Source organism: Salvia splendens, chromosome 4 (genome assembly GCF_004379255.2).
Source record: "Salvia splendens isolate huo1 chromosome 4, SspV2, whole genome shotgun sequence".
Lineage (NCBI taxonomy): Eukaryota > Viridiplantae > Streptophyta > Magnoliopsida > Lamiales > Lamiaceae > Salvia > Salvia splendens.
The window spans coordinates 4,184,843-4,205,591 of NC_056035.1; the positions used below are offsets into that span (position 1 = coordinate 4,184,843).

Sequence of the window (20,749 nt, forward strand, 5' to 3'; positions counted from 1 at the left end):
CATCGTCGACCGCTGCAACCCAAGCTCCGGTCCCGGTAGAGCTCCCGACCCAGACGGCCACCGCGTTTGAGTCGTTAGCAACAGCATCGATGGCAAGGACGATGTTGCAGACGCACAGGGCCCTCAAGAAGTGTACCGACCCCGACGAAGCCGAATATCTCCGGGCGTTACTCGATGAGCTGCGTCGAAAGTTGGGAATTGGTCCGACTTAGTTTTTTTTTTTTTTTTAGTTCAATGATGTAACTTTTTTTTATTAAAACTTCGCCGTTTGTTATTTAGACCGTTTTTTATTTACTCGTTACTTGTTATTTGAAAACAGTTAAATTAATTAAACAAAACAATAAAATGATGATGTGGCGCGCCATAGGGCGGACCTTAGGGCGCCCCACTGCAGGTGGGGAGGTAGGAGGATAAAACTGCTGACGTAGCGCACCATAGGGCGCCCCATTGCTAATGCTCTAATAACTATTGTGTTATTAACTTCAGGTTTCTTAAAATCAAAACTACATAACTCAACTAGACACTAGTATAATGCAAAGTGACAAAAGTAATTACTGTTTCAGAAATAACACATCACATCACAAAGCATGTATATCAATATGTACAATGTAACAGCATTCTTTTCAGCTAGAAAGAAGAGTGCTTCCTGTCTGAAATTTGGCGCATTGGTGGTGTAACTGCTGCCACAATCACAACACTGCTCAGCAGGGCCAAACTGAGCCCTAAACCGTTGACGACCGCTGTCTCCGGGCAACGCTTAGACACGTTTCCCAAGGTTTGCAAGAAAGTGAGCTTCTCAAGAAGCCCTGTCTCAGCTGTTACCACGGCTAAACCATATGTGTACAAACCTAGGAAGACATGCCAAGGAAGTACCTTTAGCCTCGTCGTCCGCACCTCGCCCCTATGCCAAAAGCTCATGAATCCAAACAACCACTGCACCATTATGTGGAGAGAATCACTCAATTTCATGATAAATGTGGCAAGTGTTTTAGATGCTACACTCTTTAAGTACTAACTACTACTAGTCTCTACTGTGCGTTAGTGCTCGTATATTTCGTTACGTGTAGCATCTATGTGAAACTCACCCCATGTTGTATCTACTATGCACTAAAAGCATGTATATTTCACCATGTGTAGCATTTATGCAAAACTCGCCTTCCAGTATGCACTAGAGTCCTTGCATTTCACTATGCGAAAACTCGCCCTACAGACCGTGCGTAGCATCTATGTGAAACTAGCCCTAGCAAGTGTGTTCACTCTGTGTAGAGTCAATGAGATGATGGGAATATCAGTTTCTTGATTTCATCACTCACGAAATCTAACATTTATGCAAGCAATGCTGTATAAAAAGGATCTAGCTAGAACAAACCTGAGCCCCAAACAGGAACATACAGACTATTCCCATCCATGAATGTAAACTGTAAAAATTAGCAACAATTCCATCTTGGCCTTGAAATTTTGTCCAAATCCCAAAAATTCCACAAGCCAAAGCCACACCTTGGAGGCAGAGATGGACTAATTTCTTCAAATTTCTTGAACCAGGCAACCATTTGTACACCAAAATGGCTGAAACAACCACAATTAAAAAATAAAAAAAGTAATTTTATTTTAAAAAACCCAATTCGAAATCAATCAGAATTTTCCTCCCCAGTTTAGCACAAATTTTGTTTTATCTTCTCACCAACTTGAATATTTGAATACTTACCCCTTTTCCCCAATTTCACACTTTTTCAGAAAGGGGAAAAAATCTACCTTCTCCACTGATGAGGATGAAGCCAATCACCATTAACAAAGGGTGCATAACCTGCTCACAAAAAAATCCACAGAATTGAATATAAACATGCATGCACCTTCCATTCAAGAAAAACCAAAGATGAGGAAATTAGCAAAATGGGTTTATTTTTTACAGCGTAAATGTGTTCTTCTTGGATTGGGGAGTGAGGAATGAAGCTATCCTGGAAGTGAAGAGCCCATATTACTACAAGCAGTGCAACTAGACAAGCTGAAAATCTTGCAAAGAAGAGGACAGGAAATGAAGAAGTCAAAGCTGCGGCCATGGCCTCAGAGTAACCTTGATTTTCAGAGCACTTTCTTGGCCATAGTGGTAGTGTCTAGTGATGAGAAACAGTTAGCCACCGACGCAATAATGATTATGTGGCATCAATTTTAAGTAACAATGCCAACTTTTTAAGTAGGGGTATTACATGATTATTAGGAAAAAGAAGCATCTTTAATTCTTTATTATTGGGGTCCTACTTTTTTTTGTTTTAGTGAAGCAGTGTGGGTCGCCAAATAACTATTAATTCAGATTGATTAAACAAAAAAGAATAACCATCCACGAATTTCAGTTTGCTAATTTTGGCTGTATGATTGTAGTGGAGTACATCAAACCGAAACAAAGTAAGGAGTACAATACACACAAATCGACAAATCCGATCGTATATATATTTTGACCGCGACAACGTTGTTGGACTTGGAGCCGTTACAAATGTTTTAGAGTTGTCGGCATCAAATTTTACTGTGGTTGAGAATAAACTTAAACTGCAATTACTACAGTTAAAGTAATTGATTGTGTCAATGCCATGACTTGATTTCTCTATTAATTAGGAAAAATAAAATCTAATCTTTGGAGTAATGAGTTGGTTCGTTCACTACAAAACACATAAAATCGATATTTCGAATCTTAATTTAATTTCATTCTCATGCTATATATATATATTGACACATGAAAAGATTTATTTCAAATGATTGAATCAATCAACACCGAAGAGAATTCACTTCAAGTCTCCATTACCTTGCAGTTCAAGTACATCTTCGAAAAACAAAATATCAGCAACTTCACCTCCTCTACAAGGCTCACTCAACTCGGAGCCTCTACTTCAACTTCACGTCGATGAAAAAGGGAAATTGAACAAAAGAGGAAGATCAACGATTCCTGTCCCATAACCTAAGTTTAATACTCAAATCACAATCAACATACAAACACATTACATGAAAGTTTTTACGATGATCCCGGTCACTGGGGAGCTGGACTCTGCATGCCACGCCCGCGTCCACGTCCCCTATTTACATATCCATAACCACCATAACCTCCTCTTCCATAGGATGACCCACGATAACGACCGCCACCACGATATGGTCCCCGACCTCCTCTACCACCTCGATACCTTGAATATTCTCCAAACGTCTGTGCACAGCGATAAAATCACCATGAGCAATCTCATTAAGCAAAAACTAGGAGATTGGTGCATAAGGGTTGGGCATACCTCTGTGTCTAACTTTATTTGTTCAGAGTATCTTGTCCTTCCATCATTGTTCAAAGCATTGGAAGAAAGGGAGTCGAAGAAGTCATCCTTATTGTAAATAGGCTGCAACAACCAGAGACACAATTCAGCATTAGCATGAAATCTAATATGAATTGCTGGGTATCAAGTTGAGCATTGACTATATTAACAACCTTCGCTTCAACATTAGGCAGTTCAACATTATCCTCGTCCTCTCGATCTTCCTCATCACTGCCATTACCATTTCCTTCATTATCATTGGATTGTGATCTATTACCTTTTCCCAGATGACCCCAAACTTCATCCTTATTGAATTTCTCATTCATTGCCATAAAATCAAAATCTTCAGTAAATTTCATAATTGGTCGCTGATTCTGCAAGGCAAAGTTAAAGCTCCATAAACAATTTGGATAACATTTTACAAAGGAAATCCAGTAACCAGCCATGCATAGAAAAATTGATGTATAACTATGTCTGGGTATATACATATGCAGGAAACCCACGATGTGAAATATAGACAAAGATCTTACCCCAGATCCTCTTCCACCAGGACCACCACGCCCTCTGTAATTGTTACGCGCGTAATAAGGGCCTCCATTGGGCTAAGGGACAACCAGAAGATCATTAGCTCATAATCCAATAACAGGGTCAGAGTATCCATGTTAAATTAATAACACCCCCCCACTAAAAACCATTCTGATCCACTTCCCAACACCAGTCGACTCTCGAATTATTCTCACTTTGGTTCCAAACTCATCTCTCTTACATTTAACATGGCTTCAAAAATGGAATTCATGTTAAATTGCAAGCTCTATACACAAATCTCACAGGCTTTGCTCAAAACCAAAAAAAATAAAATTAGGGGAACATTCTAGAAGAATAAGTGCATGTGATGTATAGGAAAAAGAAGATAACCTTATGTGCACGAGCACTTGGTGGCAATGGTAATATAGGTGGTTGAGCTTCCACGGCCACAGGAGCTGATGGTTCTTTCACAGGCTTTGATGACACTTGGACTACTTCCACATCCTTATGTGTTGTTTGTAAAGATTGAGGTGCAGAAGCAGTAGATGGTCCAGACTGTAGCAGATGCCCTGGGGTTATTAAAGAAGGTGTTGGAGTTTCTGTAAGGCCAGAACCAGATGTCCCAACATTAGATGTAACAGGCTGAGATAGGGTCTGCTGAGGCACAGCTGTTGGGACATGTCCTATGCTCTTGCTAGTGATGGAAGATGTTCCTGCATTATCAGGAACTGAAAATGGAGCTAATGATGGCAGTCCAGAACTCAGCATTGATGAAGGGATGGTAGAAACTGGAGCCTTGTTTGGCAGCAGATTGGTCATTATTTCAGATGATGAAGAAACAGGTTGCATAGGCGGCAGATTCAAAGACAAAGTCGAAGCAGGAAAACTACTAGATGGTAAACTAGAAGAACTAGTGCTGTTAATAATAAACGAAGAATGCTGATCAGGCAAACTAGAACTAGGCAGGCTAGACGCAGCTGCTGGTAAAGATGAATTGAAGCCAGAAAATTGCATCTGTTGCATGGGTGGGGTAATTGACATGCCAAGAGGAGGCCGAAGCAAGGACTGTTGAGGTAGTTGTGGAAGAACATTAGGTGCGCCATAGAATCCCTGCCAATACATTGGCATAGGTAAGCCACTACCATTTGCATTTGGCGGAGTTGGGCCCCAAGAATTCAAGTTCCCTCCAGGTTGATATGAAGGCGGACCAGTTTGGAAATTTGGCCCAGGGAGTCCCATTGGAGCAGAATGGGGACCAAGATCTGCTAAAGACCCAGGAGGACCTGTAGGCAAGCTTGTAGGTGGGGCTGCCGGACGTTGATAATGTGACTGCATCAGAACTCAGATGGTTAGATTAAATTATTTCATTCATCATATCATATTATGAAAAAGCTGCAGTTCTACTTGCCTGAATAATTGCAGGATCACTGTTGATGGGTGGTGTGGTCTGAACTGGAGGAGCGGAAGCTTTGACCTGCAAATCCTGTGGAAAATAGACAAGTAATAAAAACTTGGGTCTGATATGAATTGAATGAGGAAATGCCAATCCCACATGCAGCATAACAATGGATAAGAACATAAATAAAAAATGAGTCTGTTGACAAAATCTGTGAAACTAAAGTACAATATAACAACTTGAGATGAAATTAGGAAAGCAATTAACATGAACAAAGGTTTTGAGCATTGACATCCTAAAGAGACAAACAAGCATCAAATCAAATTAGTACCTTAATATCAGTTCCTCTAAACAGTATGTATTCATAAATTTTGTCTCCAGGAGGGACTTGGGGTCCATCCTTTTTCCGTCCTTCAGTTCCAAATGATCTCACTGCAACAAATTGCAAATTAAGATAATCAATTAATTCTACATGAAGAATAACGAACAATAAACAAGTTCAAGTAACAGCCATGTAAATGAAGCCTAACATGAAAATTATTATGGGGTGAACCAATCAGCCGAAATAATAAAAACCATTCTAAAATTAACAAACAAGAACACCATTATCAATTGAAAACGTAGCCCTAACGATCTTGGTTGCACACAAAAGTTAGTGACTTTCTAGTTCGAAACACAAAGCATCCTTGATTTCTAACAAATATCTCAAAAATGCACATTGCGTGAAAGCAGAACACAAAATCCAGCTAATTAGTTATATGCACACAAGAATGAAAGGTTAGAGTTAGTGCATCAAAGTTCTATTGCCAGCATATTCACTATTTGACGATACCGAATACTCATTATAGGCAATAATTAGAGAAATATGAGTAATAAGCTAAGATGCGATAAACATCTTAGGACATTGAACACATATTGGCTTCTAGAAAAGAGAAATGCAATGAAAACCCTAACCCAAAAATGCAACTGAATATGTGGCATACAAAACTTAATAGTAATTCCAAAAATTAAACGAACGAACAATACAGGGATTGAAACTTAAACAAAAGACGATTAAGCCGAATCCAAATCACCGATGAACAAGAATTCTGGAAACACATAGAAAATTAAAGATTTGACCATTTCTATACAGATAATAACTGCTCAATTTGCTCTCTCACCGTTGCGTAGGCCGATGCTGGACTCCTCTGTATTGATGTTGTACAGTACACCTTCGTATCTGATCTCGCTCTTCGAAGTCAAACTTATCAAGCTGCCGATGTACGAGTCCGCCGATGCCCCGCCGCCGCCAGATCTACCGCTTGACGCCGCCGCCGAAGGCTCCGCAGCCATCTTCGAAATCTTCAGCTGCTACTCTGATTTTGGGCGTTTAACTATAAAGAAAAGATAAAATCATTCGCGCATATATGCAAATTTTGTAGAAAGAGGAAATTGGACAGCTCCAGTAGTGTGAGATGAGTATTTATCAGAGACAAATTTTACTCTTTTCTATCGCTTTCTTCTTTCCTTGTGGGGTAAATGGTAATGTTGTGAAATTAACAATATATTAGGGTTTTCGGTGCATTTATCTATATTTAACAATTTTAAATACTAAAAAATTCGGATATTTACAAGAAATGATTTCTAGTCTTAATAATTTGTTGATCTATATTTAACTATTCGTAAAAATTATCTATATATAACTATTCATAAAAATTACTCCCTCCGTCCCACTTTAGCGGTCCCATTATTTTTTAGCATTCATTTTGTAAAAATGATAATAAATAGTTAAAGTGGACAAATGGTAAAGTAAGAGAGAAAATATAGTGTAGATAAGACTCTTCTCGACATTATTATTTCTTTTACTTTACTATTTCTCTTACTTTAATTATTTATTATCATTTTTACAAAATGAGTGCTTAAAAGTGACTGAGACTGTTAAAGCGGGATGGAGAGAGTAACAGTTAAACGCATTTTAAAATTCAAAATTGATCTCGTATATTTGCACAAAAAAGTTATTAGGTTCTACACATGTTCGTGACAATATGTTTTGGTCCATTGATTTAACTCATTAATTATATCAAAATGCAATTGGTTATTTTAAATAATTTTAATTTAAATCAAAACATATTTTCTATGACAAAAAAGCTAACATACATAATGTGAAGAATCAAAAAATCATTTTTACCAAATGTATGGGACAAATTTTGGACTTTAATATATTTGAAATAATTTTAATTTGAAATGATATGATATGCTTATGGTCGGATTTTTTTTATTAAAAGTATAAATTAAATCAACCGAATAAAATTATTGGTCCTTAAGTTTTTCTAATTGCACATTCGTTGTTCCTGTAAAAAAAATATTGTAGAGTATCTCTAAACTTTGCACAGTGCCCATTTAAAATACTTTTGCACTTTTTTAATTTTTTGAACTAAAAATGTCCCCCAAAGCTACAAAAGGCATTTTAATACATTTCCACATTTTTAAAAAAATTATCAAGTGTGTAAACATATTATTGAATATTATAATAGCAATTCGTAATATAAAAATTATATACTCCCTTCGTCCGCCATTATGAGTCTCATTTCTTAGCATCACAGATTTTAAGATATGTAAAAAAAGCAGGTAGAAAAAAGTTAGTAGAATATGAGTATCACTTGTATATATTAGTTTTAAATGAAATGTGAGTGGAATGTGGAGTACCATTTTATGGTAAAAGTGAACCGGGACTTCTATTCGCGGACGGATTAAAATGAAAAAACAGGACTCCGAGTATATTTTATATGCCTTTTTCAATGATATAAAAATCGTGCATATAATATTATGCCTTTCATCTTAACATAATTTATAATTCAATATATTTAATAATTAATGCTAGTGATAAAATCTGTCCTGTAAATAATTCTATATAAGTATTACGTACAAAAATATACTTGTTGAATGTTAATTAAAATTATACTCCATTGATTTGTTAAAATTATTTAACCAATTTGTGAGATGTTATGCACTTCACGTATTGGTTAAATTGATTTAACTAATCCCTCATAACACTTCACAAATTGGTTAGATTGATTTAATTAATAGATGTAATAGTATTTATTAACTCCAAACAAATAGTATATTTATGTAATATATAGTATATGTACGATTTTGATTTTATATTACAAAGAATGTATTAGTATTATATTTAGTATTTACTACTACGTCTTTAGATATCTAATTTATTAGTACTACAAAATATGCAAACAACAAAATTCAGAAACTATGTTATGTAATTCACTCTATTAATTATGTTATCATGTGAACGGGATATAGTGTATAATCATATTGTATAAGAAAATAAAGTGGTGGTTAAATAATTGTGGGAATATGGCGTTTGATTGATTTGGTTTCCGAAATATTATATACTCCGTATTCAAAATTTGGGCCCAATGTGTTGGTAATCTAAATTGTAGTGCAATTTGAGTCGTGCAAGTGAGTCCAATCTGAATTCAATGGGTTGGGCCATTTAGTCCACTAAAATTAGAAGATTAAACCTGAAAAATTACAATTTAATTAAAACCGGGCTAATCAGGCTAGTCGTTCGTTCGGGCTAACTGATTAAGTGGGGTCAACCCACAAAAAAATCTTTTTTTTTTATTAAAATCATTCCTCTACGGAAAATATACTCTCTCCGTTTCATTACACTACAGAAATTTCGGTTTAAACACTCGTTTTAAAAAAAATGATACGTAGAAAATACTTAAAGTGGAAAGATAATAAAGTAACAAACATAATAATGTATCGAAAAGTGTTCAAAACAAAACATCTCTACTACATTGGGACGAAGGGAATATAAAAGTTTATAATTGTTCCAAACTAAAAAGAATAAGGACAAAATACTAATTTCCTACATAAATAAATGCTTCAAAAATGAAATCATATTACCTTATATTCTTATGAATTTTTTTATTTTTAGTTCATGCTAAATAAAATTATTTTAATTAATAGTTTGTAGCATGATTAGCATGCTGCCTGACCGGAGTACTTAAGGTTAAGGTTATAACTTTCCAACTAGGTAAAATTTCAGCCTTATAAGCCTGCACCCGATAAATCCACAATCCAAGAAGAGTTGGCCCGAAATCCGCTGGGTTGGACCTATTGACATCCCTACCTAGAATATGGGCGGATGAGATGACACGAGAATTAAGAAAAAATTGGTAAAGTAAGAGAGGGAGAATGATATGGTAAAGTAAGAGAGATGGGGAGAATGGTAGTTAAAAGTAGAGTTAGTGGATAGTGGGACCTAAATTTTTAAATTGATATAACTTTTCAAAAATGGAATGTACATATTTTTGTGGGACGGACGAAAATGGAATGTGCACATACTTTTATGAGACGGAGGGAGTACTATCTTTTTTACTCACAAAATTTGAAAAAGTAATTTGAATTTATTTTAGTACAAACCGAAAGATAGGTATAGACATGCCAAGGTTTAGGAATCGAGGGTTACAGTTTCAAAAAATATCGAACCGGAACCAAACCCTAAGCGTATGTCGCGGTTACGGTGCTGGTTCGAAAACCGCCGATTTCTATTTCGGTTCCGAACAACCGACTTTTTTGCAGTTTTTCGCAGTTTCTATTCGGAACTGCCCGGAACTGGCGGTTCCATCACGGTTTTAGTTCTGGATTTTTTGAATCTTTTGAAGGTGAACCTGAACATGACAATATGACCTTTAGTCTCAAGAATTAACTCTTTTACTGCTTGAGCAACTAACACAAATAACTATTTGGCCATGTTTGGTTGACGGCAAAGTAAAGTTGGCAAGGAAAATGTTCATAGGAAAATAAATCCCCGAAATATGATTCCTAATAATTTTACTTTCCTGTGTTTGGATAAAATATCAAGATTTTAAATTTTATATTAGATTTGAACACCAAACTAAAAATATACTCCTACTTATTATTATTTTTATTTATAATAAAGAATAATAATATAAAATTTTAAATAAATTATTAATTAAAAATGATATTAATTATATTTTTACTTAATATTAGTTTAAATATAGATTATATATCATAATATATAATAATATAATTAAAATTATAGTTACATGGAGTATTATAATCATAAATGATATAATAATAAATATGATTATTATAATTATAATATATACTAATATTATAATTGAATAACTTTTATAATTTGAAATTTAACTACAACTTTATTGATTAAGTATTAATTTATAAAATAATAATAATGATTTATTATTATATAATTTATATTATGTAATTATATTTAATTATTTAATAAATTATTAAATATTATTATGATAATAACAAATATATATATATATATATATATTATATAGCTAAAATTATGATAATTTTAATTATAGTTATTTATACCGAAATTAAGTAGTACTCCATATGATTTATAATTTTATACTATCATTTTTAATACATTGTAAATAATAAGAATGATAATAATAATAGTAATAATAATAATAATAATAATGCATTAAATATGTAAGAATCCTAAAACTGGGAAAAAGAATACCTAAGAAAAGTTAGGATTCGGAATCCTGGAAAGTAGTACTAACTTTCCATGTTCTCGGGATTCTGATTACTTTCCCAATTTAATTAAAAATCGAAACAAACCCATGAATTTAAAGTTTATGGAATCAGATTACTTTTCTAGATAAAATCTTGACAACCAAACATATCCTTCATGCCATGTGAGATGAGGTAATTAAAAAGGTTGGTACCCAACCGCTAAGGGTATAAATGTAATATTAACACCGCCAAACAGCGCACAGTTGTACAGTATAACAGAAAATCAGAGGAAATTTCCGCATCGCAATGGGTTCTTCTTTCTCTTTCATTATGTTTTCCAAGCACCCAGTTTTCTGAATATTCCGTCACCGGAGCCAGAATATTCCGTCCACTAGTAGCTTCTCCGTCTTCCACTGACTACCGGCACCTGCTAACTTCTAGTTACCGTGAAAACCCTATCTTTTTTTTCAGGCCTTTTTTCAATTATCTCAATTGGGGTTTTATCCATTTTTTCAAGAATTCGAGCTAAAATTTTGAAGGTTATATCTTAAATCAAAGCTGCAATGTTCACCCCCAAGCGGCAGTGGCAGGGGCCGTCGAGAACACCTAGGAATGAAGTGCGTACGCCAAACCCTACTACCAAATTGGTGACATTTATTGACGGACCTCCGCCGCCTCCACCGAGGGGCCTGTTGAATGACAATGAGGATAGAGCTGAGACGGAGAATATGGACGATTGGAGAAGGTTTCGGGAGGTGGGGCTGCTGGATGAGGCGGCGTTGGAGAGACGTGATCGAGAAGCATTGCTGGAAAAAGCCCAGAGACTTGAAAGAGAGGTTAGAATGGCCAAATTTGTACTTACTTTTTGCGGCTTTGTTTCATTTTGAACGTTTGAGTCTTTAACTTGACTGCTTTGTTTATTCATTTGATTTATATTGTGATAATAGCTGATGTGAAATTCTGTGGATGGTAGAGCCAGGTGAATAGGTGATCACATAGCATAAGAACTCTTGGTTAGGTTTTTACATGCTTAAGTGTAATGCCTGCTGGAAATTTGTCCATCTCATTGGGAAATAAAGTAGTTGCTTCATGTAAGGTGCCCGGAGCAATATGAGATAATGGAGCAGAAATTAAATCATATTAACATTGTATAATGCTGAGAATGATAAATAGAATGAGCTGAGACATCGATAAGGTGAATGAACTATTGCCAGGGATGAAATTATAAACTCTTTGTTTCCCATATATTGTTGGTGTATATTGAATCATTGATTATGTTAAGATGCAGCATATACTGGAAGTGTGGAACAAATTTGAATCTTACCCAATCTTCTGTCATGCTCATGCAGCTTCACGATTATCAATATAATATGGGTTTGCTACTAATTGAGAATAAAGAGTGGACTTCAAAGTATGAAGAACTTCATCAATCTCTTCTAGAAGCGCAAGAGCTTCTCAAACGTGAAAAGGCAACACACTTGACTGCAGTTAATCAAGTCGAGGAGCGTGAAAGTAATTTGAGAAAGGCTCTTGAGGTTGAGAGACAATGTGTGGCAGAGGTGATTATGTTATCATTGTAAATTCAATGTGTGGTGTTTGTCATTGTGAAATGCTAAAGCTTACTTTCTGCAGCTCGAGAGGTCTCTTCGTGCGATATATGCGGAGCATGACAAAATTAAGATAACATCTGATACGAAGCTTGCTGATGCCAATCATTTGGTGGCTGGAATTGAAGACCGGTCTTTGGAGGTGCAACAGAAGTTGCTTGCTGCTGATTCAAAGCTTGCTGAGGCCAGCAGAAAGAGTTTAGAGATGGAGAGGAAATTGCAAGAGGTTGAGACACGTGAAAATGTACTTAAAACGGAGCGCATATCCTTCATCTCTGAGTATGATTAATGTGATAACTTAATCATTTTTCTTATTTGATTGTAGCTCATGTTTTTATTTATAAATACTTTTGTCTCATTCTATACCAGGCGGGATGCCCACGAAGCAACTTATCTGAAGCATAAAGAAGATATGCAGGAGTGGGAAAGGAAACTGCAAGAAGGTGAAGAGAGACTTTGTCAGAATAGGAGACATATTAATGAGAGAGAGGAGAAGTTAAACGAACTAAATAGGATGTTGAAGCAGAAAGAGAGTGAATTTGCCGAAGAACAGAAGAGGACTGAGTTGCTAAATTTGAACCTAAAGAAAAAGGAAGAAGAGGTCAACAAAAAACTTTCTGAGCTGATTGAGAAAGAGGAAGTAAGCCTCTGAATGTATCTAGTTTAAAATTGTACTCTATACTTTTTATGTCTAACTCTGGATTGACTTCTCTGCAGAAAGCTGAAGCTCTTAGATCTAGTTTAGAGACGAAGGAAAAAGATTTAAGTTTGTTGACTGAGAAGCTGAGCAAGAGGGAGAGAGTGAGTTGCTTTCCTTATTTTTCACTTTGCATGCAGATTTGTTGATTTTTTTGCTGCTCTTTCTGATTTTGTTTGGCTTCCTTATTGATCCAAATAATTTGCGGGTGTTGAATAATGGTATCTGTTCGTAGCCTTTTTTCTGCATTTCCTCTCTTCACGGACGAGAACTGTTTTGCATAATGACTACTTTGTGTTGGAAAATTTGCTATAGATTGTGGGAAATTTGTTTGTGGCATATATCTTGTTGATTTTGCATCATCTCGGTACCAAAAATTCATCTTTATATTGAATTGATATTCCTACTCAAGTTTAGGGAGGCCATCATATGCTTTCATTATGTTTGTAAGAATGTTTAGTGTTGTTCCTGCAATCAATCTACCTATCTTGTACAGTAACAAATAGATAGTGTGTAGACTGTAGTGCAAAAGATGAGATTACTATATGGTTGCTTAATCCCCCAATTATGCAAGTTCATTTCATTATATATCAGCTATTTAGTTGGATTGTTGGAATTTTGGGTCCTTTTTATTTTTCATAGAAACCCTCTGAAGGTTGATATGTCATATTGCAGATGGAGATTCAGAACCTTGTTGATGAGCACAAAGCTGCATTTGAGATAAAAAAGCAGGACCTTGAAGTTGAAATGGAAGAGAAGAGAAAGTTGCTTGAGGATGAGCTTATACTCAAAACTGATGAATTGGTTAAGAAGGAGAGCGAGACCAGCCATATGATGGAAAAATTGAAAAAGCAGGAGCAGGCTCTGGAGAAGAAATCTGAAAGGGTAAAGGAGAAAGAGAAGGATATTGATGTAAAGTTAAAGGGAGTGAAGGAAAAAGATAAGGCCCTCAAATTGGAGGAGAAGAATCTAAACTCGGTTAGACAAGAAATAATTTCTGAGAAAGAAACATTACAAAGTCTCAGGGATGAGCTTGAGAAGATGAAAGCTGAGATTAGTCAGACAGAATTACAGATGCATGATGAAAAAGAGAAGCTTAGAATTACTGAAGAAGAGAGGGAGAATCATAACCATTTGATACTGGAATTGAAACAGGAGATACAGAGGTTCAATCAGCAGAATGATTTGCTTTGTAAGGAACAGGATGATTTAAAGCTAGACAGGAAGAGATTCGAGGAAGAGTGGGAGGTTCTAGATGAAAAAAGAGCTGAAGTTACTAGAAAGTTGGAACAACTTGACGAAGACAAAAAAAGAAATGATAAATTAAAACACTCACTAGAAAGGAAATTGGAAGAAGATAAAATAGCCTTGGAAAACTACATTAAGAGGGAGATGGAGACTCTTAGACTTGAGAAAGAATCATTGGCTGCTACAATGAAGCATGAGCAGTTAATGTTATCAGAAAAATCTCAGTATGAGCATAATCAGTTAATTCGTGATTTTGAGGCTCGTAAGAGGGATCTTGAGGCAGAAATGCGAAATAAGCAAGAGGAGTTCGAGAAATCTCTTCAGGAAAGAGAGAGAGCATTTGAGGAGAAGACTGAGAAAGAACGTGGCAATATCAGTCATTTGAAGGACGCTGCTGACAAGGAAATCGAAAATATGAGGTCAGAGAGAAGCAGATTGGAGAAGGAAAGAGTAAATATTGCCCGGAATAAGAAGCAGTTGGAAGAGCAGCAGCTAGAAATGCAAAATGACATTAATGAACTTGGCATTTTAAGCAAAAAGCTCAAGTCAGAGAGGCAGCAATTTGTCAAAGAAAGAAGCCGCTTTGTTTCTTTTCTTGAGAGGATAAAGAGTTGTCAAAACTGTGGGGACATGGCAAGCGACTACATGCTAGCTGATCTTATTACTGAACTGGACGAAAATGGAGCCTCTCCTCTTCAGGCAATGGGTGAACAACTTCTGGAAAAAGTCGCTTCTTATGAAGTAAAGGCTCAGAGAACTCCTGCTGAGAATGATGCAAAATCTCCGGACTCTGGTGGGCGTATATCCTGGCTTCTTAGGAAGTGCACCCCCAGAGTCTTTAAGTTGTCTCCAACTACAAAAGTTCAAGAAGGCGTGCCTTCTCAAAACTTGGACCAAGCATTGTCTGATACACTGGTCAGTGCTCAAAATATTGGAGAACCCAGCATGCCGGTTGGAGGTGCCACTCAATCCAATGCGCCCGAAATAGATCGAGCTGCACCAGAAGTTTCAGAAGATTCAAAGCATTCTGAGATGACTTATCGTAGACGAAAATATGCTAGAAAACCAGGGGATGGAATCCACAGAACACGTTCTGTTAAAGCAGTAGTTGAAGATGCTGAAGCTTTCTTGAGGACGACATCAAAAGATGATCATCCAAATGAGGAAGAAAATAAGGACGCCCATGCTTCTGTCAATGAGGAAAGTCGAGGAGATTCTAGCCTTGCTGGTAAAGGAGTTGGTTCTGTTCGGAGAAAGCGAACTCGTGCAGTGTCTTCTAAAATGAGTGATGGCGATGAAAGTGATGGTCAGTCAGAAAGCGTGAGTGTGGGTGGCCGCAGGAAAAGGCGGCAGGCTACTGCTCCAGTGGCACAAGATGCTGGAAAGTCACGTTATAACCTTCGACGTCATAAAGCGTTAGTCCTGAATCTCACTACACATTCATGAAAATAGTTACTATGAGTTGATGCATCATTCTTCAAATTGATTTCCTTTTGCATGTTTGAAATGGACAGCAACACAAATGAAATTACTTCCACACCAGCTGAAGTCGCCAGTCAGAGTGACAACCCTGAGGATCCAGCCCAGGTCGTGGCTTATAAACGCGAACAAACGGTCATGGTTGATAGAGTAGTCAGGGTAAGTCTCTCTTGAAATTATGAATGCATCACGTTTCTTCCTCAAGTATTCGTTGCTTAAATCAGTTCTGTATTGCAAATTTGCAATGCAGTTTGTTCCATCAGAGGCCAAGATTGATGAAAATTCGAATGCTGTCAAGTCCACGGAGAAAGTGGAAATAGTCAGCGAGGAGGTCAATGGCACATCAGAATACAACGACAAAGATGATCACGAAAACAACCAAAAAGATGAGCATAACAGTCCATTGCACGAAGAAGAAGAAGATGAAGATGAAGGCAATCCCGAAGAAGAAGAGGATGATGAAGAGGAAGAGGAAGAGGAAGATGAAGAAGATAATCCTGGTGAAGCTTCAGTGCCCAGAAAGCTTTGGAAATTCTTCACATCGTGATGGCTTTCTTGATCTTGTAACTTGTCATTTTCGACGTAGTAGAACTTCACAAGGTTAAAATGTTGTAGTAATATTCATAGGTAAGTCGTGGATTCCGAATTGTTGGGGTCTTATTTTTTTGTTTAAAACCCTTCAGCATATTCGGTTTTGTAGTCAGGTTGTATTTCAAAATACCTTATTCTTCTTTATTTTATTTTTTCAAACCAAGTGTAATCTGCTTCTGTCAAGTGTCAAGGATGGGGAAACTGAATTTTGTCACATCTTTGCACTAACCGAAAAAAACCTAAAGCTAATAATTGTGCCCCAAATTATTATACCCACTAATCCATACAGTAGAGAGCAACTTAGGTTGAGAAACTTCATTTAAGGCCTAAGCCGTTTGTTTCACAAATTATTGCAGAAAATTTCTTAATAATTCAATCTGTTAACGTTAAAAGGTGGCAATTATGTATCTGCTCCACTATAATTGACAATAATTCTTGAACTATATTTTTGTGGTGGCAAAGGCATATAAATTAAAGCTAATTAATACTAGCAAGTAGGGGGACCCATGTTCGTGCACATGCCAAGAAATGGCCTTAAGAAAAGAAGCAAGAAAAGGACCCCAATTACTTCCATCAACTCCATAGCAGTTACAAATCTAGAAAAGCAATGGCCAATCCTTTTCCCCAATTAAGTGACATATCATCAAATAAGTAAGAAAATCAAATGCTAAATTTGGGTGCATTAATCTTGTTTAAAAAGGATCTTAGAGGGAAAAAAAGCCACAAAATCTAGAAAATGACTTATCACATTGTTAGGTCTGGAAAATGATATTTGTAGAGTGGGCTAGCCCCATCTCCCTCTCTCTTTTACTAGCTTTTTTTTTGCCCTTTCTCCAACACCAAAGCCTCATAACTACCCATTACAACACTGCATTTATCTCCTTGGTCCCCTCACAAAAAAATCATAGTACACACACTACAGTGTGTTGTTTGTGAATACACACATCATTGCATATGTTACGGTTGTTTAACCACAAAATTGTGCATTAAACAGTCCCAACAAGCAATAATTTAGCTCTGCCATTTTTCTAGTTGCTGTTGGGGTTGAGAATTGACATTACTGTGAAGGCTCTAATGAAGCCCACTACTACACAAGCGTTTAGAACTGTCAATGAAGAAAGAAAAAAAAAGTATTGTCCAAATTTCGAAGAGTCTTTCCACCATGTCTGAATTCATGCCCACTCCTTTTGTCCTCTTTTATTACAGCAAAATCAGTTTTGAACCCAACAGCCAAAGGCGAGAACAATTTTCCTCTAGACAAAAAACTACATTTGTCTTGCATGCATTTACAAGCCCATATTTCACTTTTGAGTTTTGATTTGAGCATCAAAGATTCAATATGGTCCCCTAAACCCCCACTACCCCCCCCCCCCTCATCTCTCTTGAAACGCATTGATCAGAAGCCTAGATACCTATATTCCCACAATAAATCTCCCAACTGTTTACTCACTTCACTCATTAAACTACCATCACTTATATGTAGCATTGGTTTTCACATATCGATATTAATCCAATCAAGAATTCGAACTATAGCAGCTTGGGTTAAGTATTTTGATGTGAAAGTAGATTTCTTTGTACAAACTAGAAGCTGCAACCTTTTGTTGATCAGCTCTTTTGCCACTGGTTAGATCTTGGTATTATTGGAGTTACCACAACTGCTATGTGTGTTTTCTCTTTTTCGAACTGACAACTTTGGTTGTGAACTTATTAGCTGAAAAGATGCCTTAGGCTTCCTCAGACTACTGCGAACTCTGCCGCTCTTACAGTCTACGCCCCCTTTTCATTACTCCCCATTTACTACCTTAGCTTTTGCTATAAACTCATGCAAGAATCGAACTCTAGCCTCCACTGCTTTCGTGTTGCAATCCCTCTTCCAAAAATCCCACCTTTCCGCATTTCATTCCCTCCACTACCCACCTTCTGCATCTCCCGGCATTTACTTCTCTCCATTTCCACAAAAATCTAATCTTTTTCTCTTTTATCATTCGCATTCTTGTAAATTTGTTGATTCTTTGAAGCCATTGTTTGCATTTTCTTTGTTGCTGTATCTGGGGTTTAAACAACCATGATAAAAATTGAGTCTTTGAGGTTTTCAGTTCTTGTTGTGTGTTTGCTTCATTTCACTGCAACATGCATTGGACAAGATGAGAGCGTCGGAGCTCCGATGGTGAGAGCTGAGCAAGAAGCTTTGTATAATACTATTCAAGATTTTGTTGGAAAATGGTGGAATGGTTCTGATCTTTATCCAGATCCTTGCGGTTGGACCCCCATTCAGGTCTCTCTCTTTCTCTAAAAAACTTTCCATAAATTTTCTTTGAATCTTTTATCAGTTTTAAAGTAGTACTGTTGGAAAGTAGAATATCCATCTTATTTTAGGATCTCGTTTTAAGTTGCAAGAGTAGTCAAATCCGAGCAGAACTGTTCAACTTTTTTCTGGATTCCTTCCTTGCTGACTAAAACTACGTCGTTTTGGAGAAGCTTTCTAAATTCAAGACTTCCACTTTCTATTTCTAGTTTTATTCTCTATTATATGCATTGCATTGTGTAAGAGACTGAAACAAAATAAAGCTTTAGCTTGTGCACCTTCCTTCATTCTCTGACTCAATTTGTCTGCTATAATAAGTATTAAAAAACAAATCTTGCTACAAATTGTCTACACATGGAAATTTATTTTTTCTATCACTCTTAATGCAGGGAGTCTCTTGTGATTTGTATGATGGATTTTGGTACGTGACTGATTTAAGCATTGGACCTGTTCAAGATAACTCTTTAACATGTAGTCAAGATGTGGATTTTAGTCCCAATTTGTTTGCACTAAGGCATTTGAAATCACTATCCTTCTTCAATTGCTTTGTGGCGCCTCGCCGCCATGCCGTCTCAATCCCGACCGGGAATTGGGAGGTTCTCTCCGGAAGTTTGGAATCGCTAGAGTTCCGGTCAAATCCCGGCCTCACCGGAACAGTTCCTGAGACTTTTGGGAGGCTCGGGAATCTTCAATCTTTGGTGATTACGGAAAATGGCCTAATAGGGCAGCTGCCCGAGAGCATTGGTAGTTTGGTGGAGTTGAGGCGTTTGAATCTTGCCGGGAATTCGTTCACGGGCAGGGTCCCGAGCAGCATAGGTGGGCTTAACCGACTCTTGATTCTTGATATGAGTGGGAATGCGCTGTCGGGTACCCTGCCTGCCACTCTAGGAGGACTCACGGCCTTATTAAAACTCGACTTGAGGGATAATCAAATAGAGGGCGAGATTCCGAGTGAGATTCGGAATCTTAAGAACCTCACACTTTTAGACCTAAGTAACAACAGGTTAAGTGGAGGATTGGGTGAATCTATTCAAGAATTGAGGTCATTGCAACAATTAGTCCTCTCAAACAATCCCATTGGTGGAGACATAATGAGTATTGGATGGCAAGATTTGAATTGTATAACTGCTTTGGATCTGGCCAATACGAGCTTGACAGGTGGCATCCCAGAGTCTCTAACACATTTGAAAAGTCTAAGGTTTTTGGGTCTCAATGACAACAAGTTAACAGGGGATATACCCTCAAAGATTGCAACTTTACCTAATGTTAGTGCAATCTATCTCCACGGCAACAATCTCACCGGCGAGCTTGATTTCTCGGAGCTCTTCTACCGGCGGATGGGACGGCGCTTCGGGGCGTGGGGAAACCCGAACCTTTGCTATCAAGCTGAGCTCGAGTCACCCACTTATGCACCATTTGGGGTCAAGCTATGTCGACCTCAAGTGATCAAGTACGAAATTGGTCTCGATTCGAGTTCGAATTTCAACAAGAATTGGACACATCAACCCGCATCATCAGTGCGTTCTTTGGAATTCAAAGTGTTTAGTGTTAGTGGGCTACTTTTGCTTGTTGGGGCCTTCATAGTCTTGGCTTAACAACATTTTAAAATTTGCTAAATTTCACTCTGTATATGTAATCAAGCTAATTAAACTCATTATATTTCCAACGATATTTACTCCTTGCATTGCCTTTTTTGTCGATTAGTCTTTTAATTAATATCCCAAATAATTTTTGGCTTTTGAAACCCACGAATGAAAGCCAATAAAAAGACAAAAGGGAAAAAAATAAAATTGGAATTATGAAGAGCACCTTCTTGATCCAGTCATTGTAGAGATGATAATTAATGTGGCGAAAGCGAAATATCAATTGCAATGGAACTAACAACCTGTAGATTTGTTTTGGCGGTATGGGTAGAATATCTGTAACACACACACACACACACACTAGTCACTTAAATGGATCCAGAAAACGGAATACATGAGGGATACATATACTATAAACGAAGGTCGTTGCCAATGTCGAAAGGTAGAGGCAGTGCAACAACTATCGCTAGATGAATAACGAATGTTAATCATACATAGAAGGGGTTCGGGGCACTGA

General features: G+C 37.0%; 4 protein-coding genes across 4 annotated transcripts; 2 read left to right on the plus strand and 2 right to left on the minus strand.

The window, feature by feature from the left end:
- Positions 1-508: 508 nt before the first annotated feature.
- Positions 509-2,158, minus strand: LOC121798533 (probable transmembrane ascorbate ferrireductase 4). The gene is made up of 4 exons (XM_042197594.1): positions 1,908-2,158; positions 1,753-1,804; positions 1,370-1,566; positions 509-933 (listed from the first exon to the last, which is right to left on the minus strand). The coding sequence occupies exons 1-4, from the start codon at positions 2,055-2,057 to the stop codon at positions 628-630; spliced, it is 705 nt and encodes a 234-aa protein (XP_042053528.1). The 5' UTR covers positions 2,058-2,158; the 3' UTR covers positions 509-627.
- Positions 2,159-2,770: 612 nt separating this feature from the next.
- LOC121797976 (protein decapping 5-like) lies at positions 2,771-6,703 on the minus strand. Its single transcript, XM_042196777.1, has 8 exons — positions 6,366-6,703; positions 5,537-5,637; positions 5,218-5,292; positions 4,200-5,138; positions 3,815-3,886; positions 3,458-3,658; positions 3,267-3,368; positions 2,771-3,187 (listed from the first exon to the last, which is right to left on the minus strand). Exons 1-8 carry the CDS (start codon positions 6,535-6,537, stop codon positions 3,017-3,019), a joined length of 1,833 nt encoding a protein of 610 aa, XP_042052711.1. The 5' UTR covers positions 6,538-6,703; the 3' UTR covers positions 2,771-3,016.
- Positions 6,704-10,998: 4,295 nt separating this feature from the next.
- Positions 10,999-16,507, plus strand: LOC121797979 (nuclear matrix constituent protein 1-like). Its single transcript, XM_042196779.1, has 8 exons — positions 10,999-11,558; positions 12,072-12,281; positions 12,355-12,608; positions 12,699-12,969; positions 13,047-13,130; positions 13,702-15,689; positions 15,789-15,912; positions 16,004-16,507. Exons 1-8 carry the CDS (start codon positions 11,286-11,288, stop codon positions 16,298-16,300), a joined length of 3,501 nt encoding a protein of 1,166 aa, XP_042052713.1. The 5' UTR covers positions 10,999-11,285; the 3' UTR covers positions 16,301-16,507.
- A 1,199-nt stretch (positions 16,508-17,706) lies between these two features.
- On the plus strand, positions 17,707-20,320 carry LOC121801546 (piriformospora indica-insensitive protein 2-like). The gene is made up of 2 exons (XM_042201055.1): positions 17,707-18,619; positions 19,039-20,320. The coding sequence occupies exons 1-2, from the start codon at positions 18,410-18,412 to the stop codon at positions 20,242-20,244; spliced, it is 1,416 nt and encodes a 471-aa protein (XP_042056989.1). The 5' UTR covers positions 17,707-18,409; the 3' UTR covers positions 20,245-20,320.
- The last annotated feature ends 429 nt before the right edge of the window (positions 20,321-20,749 follow it).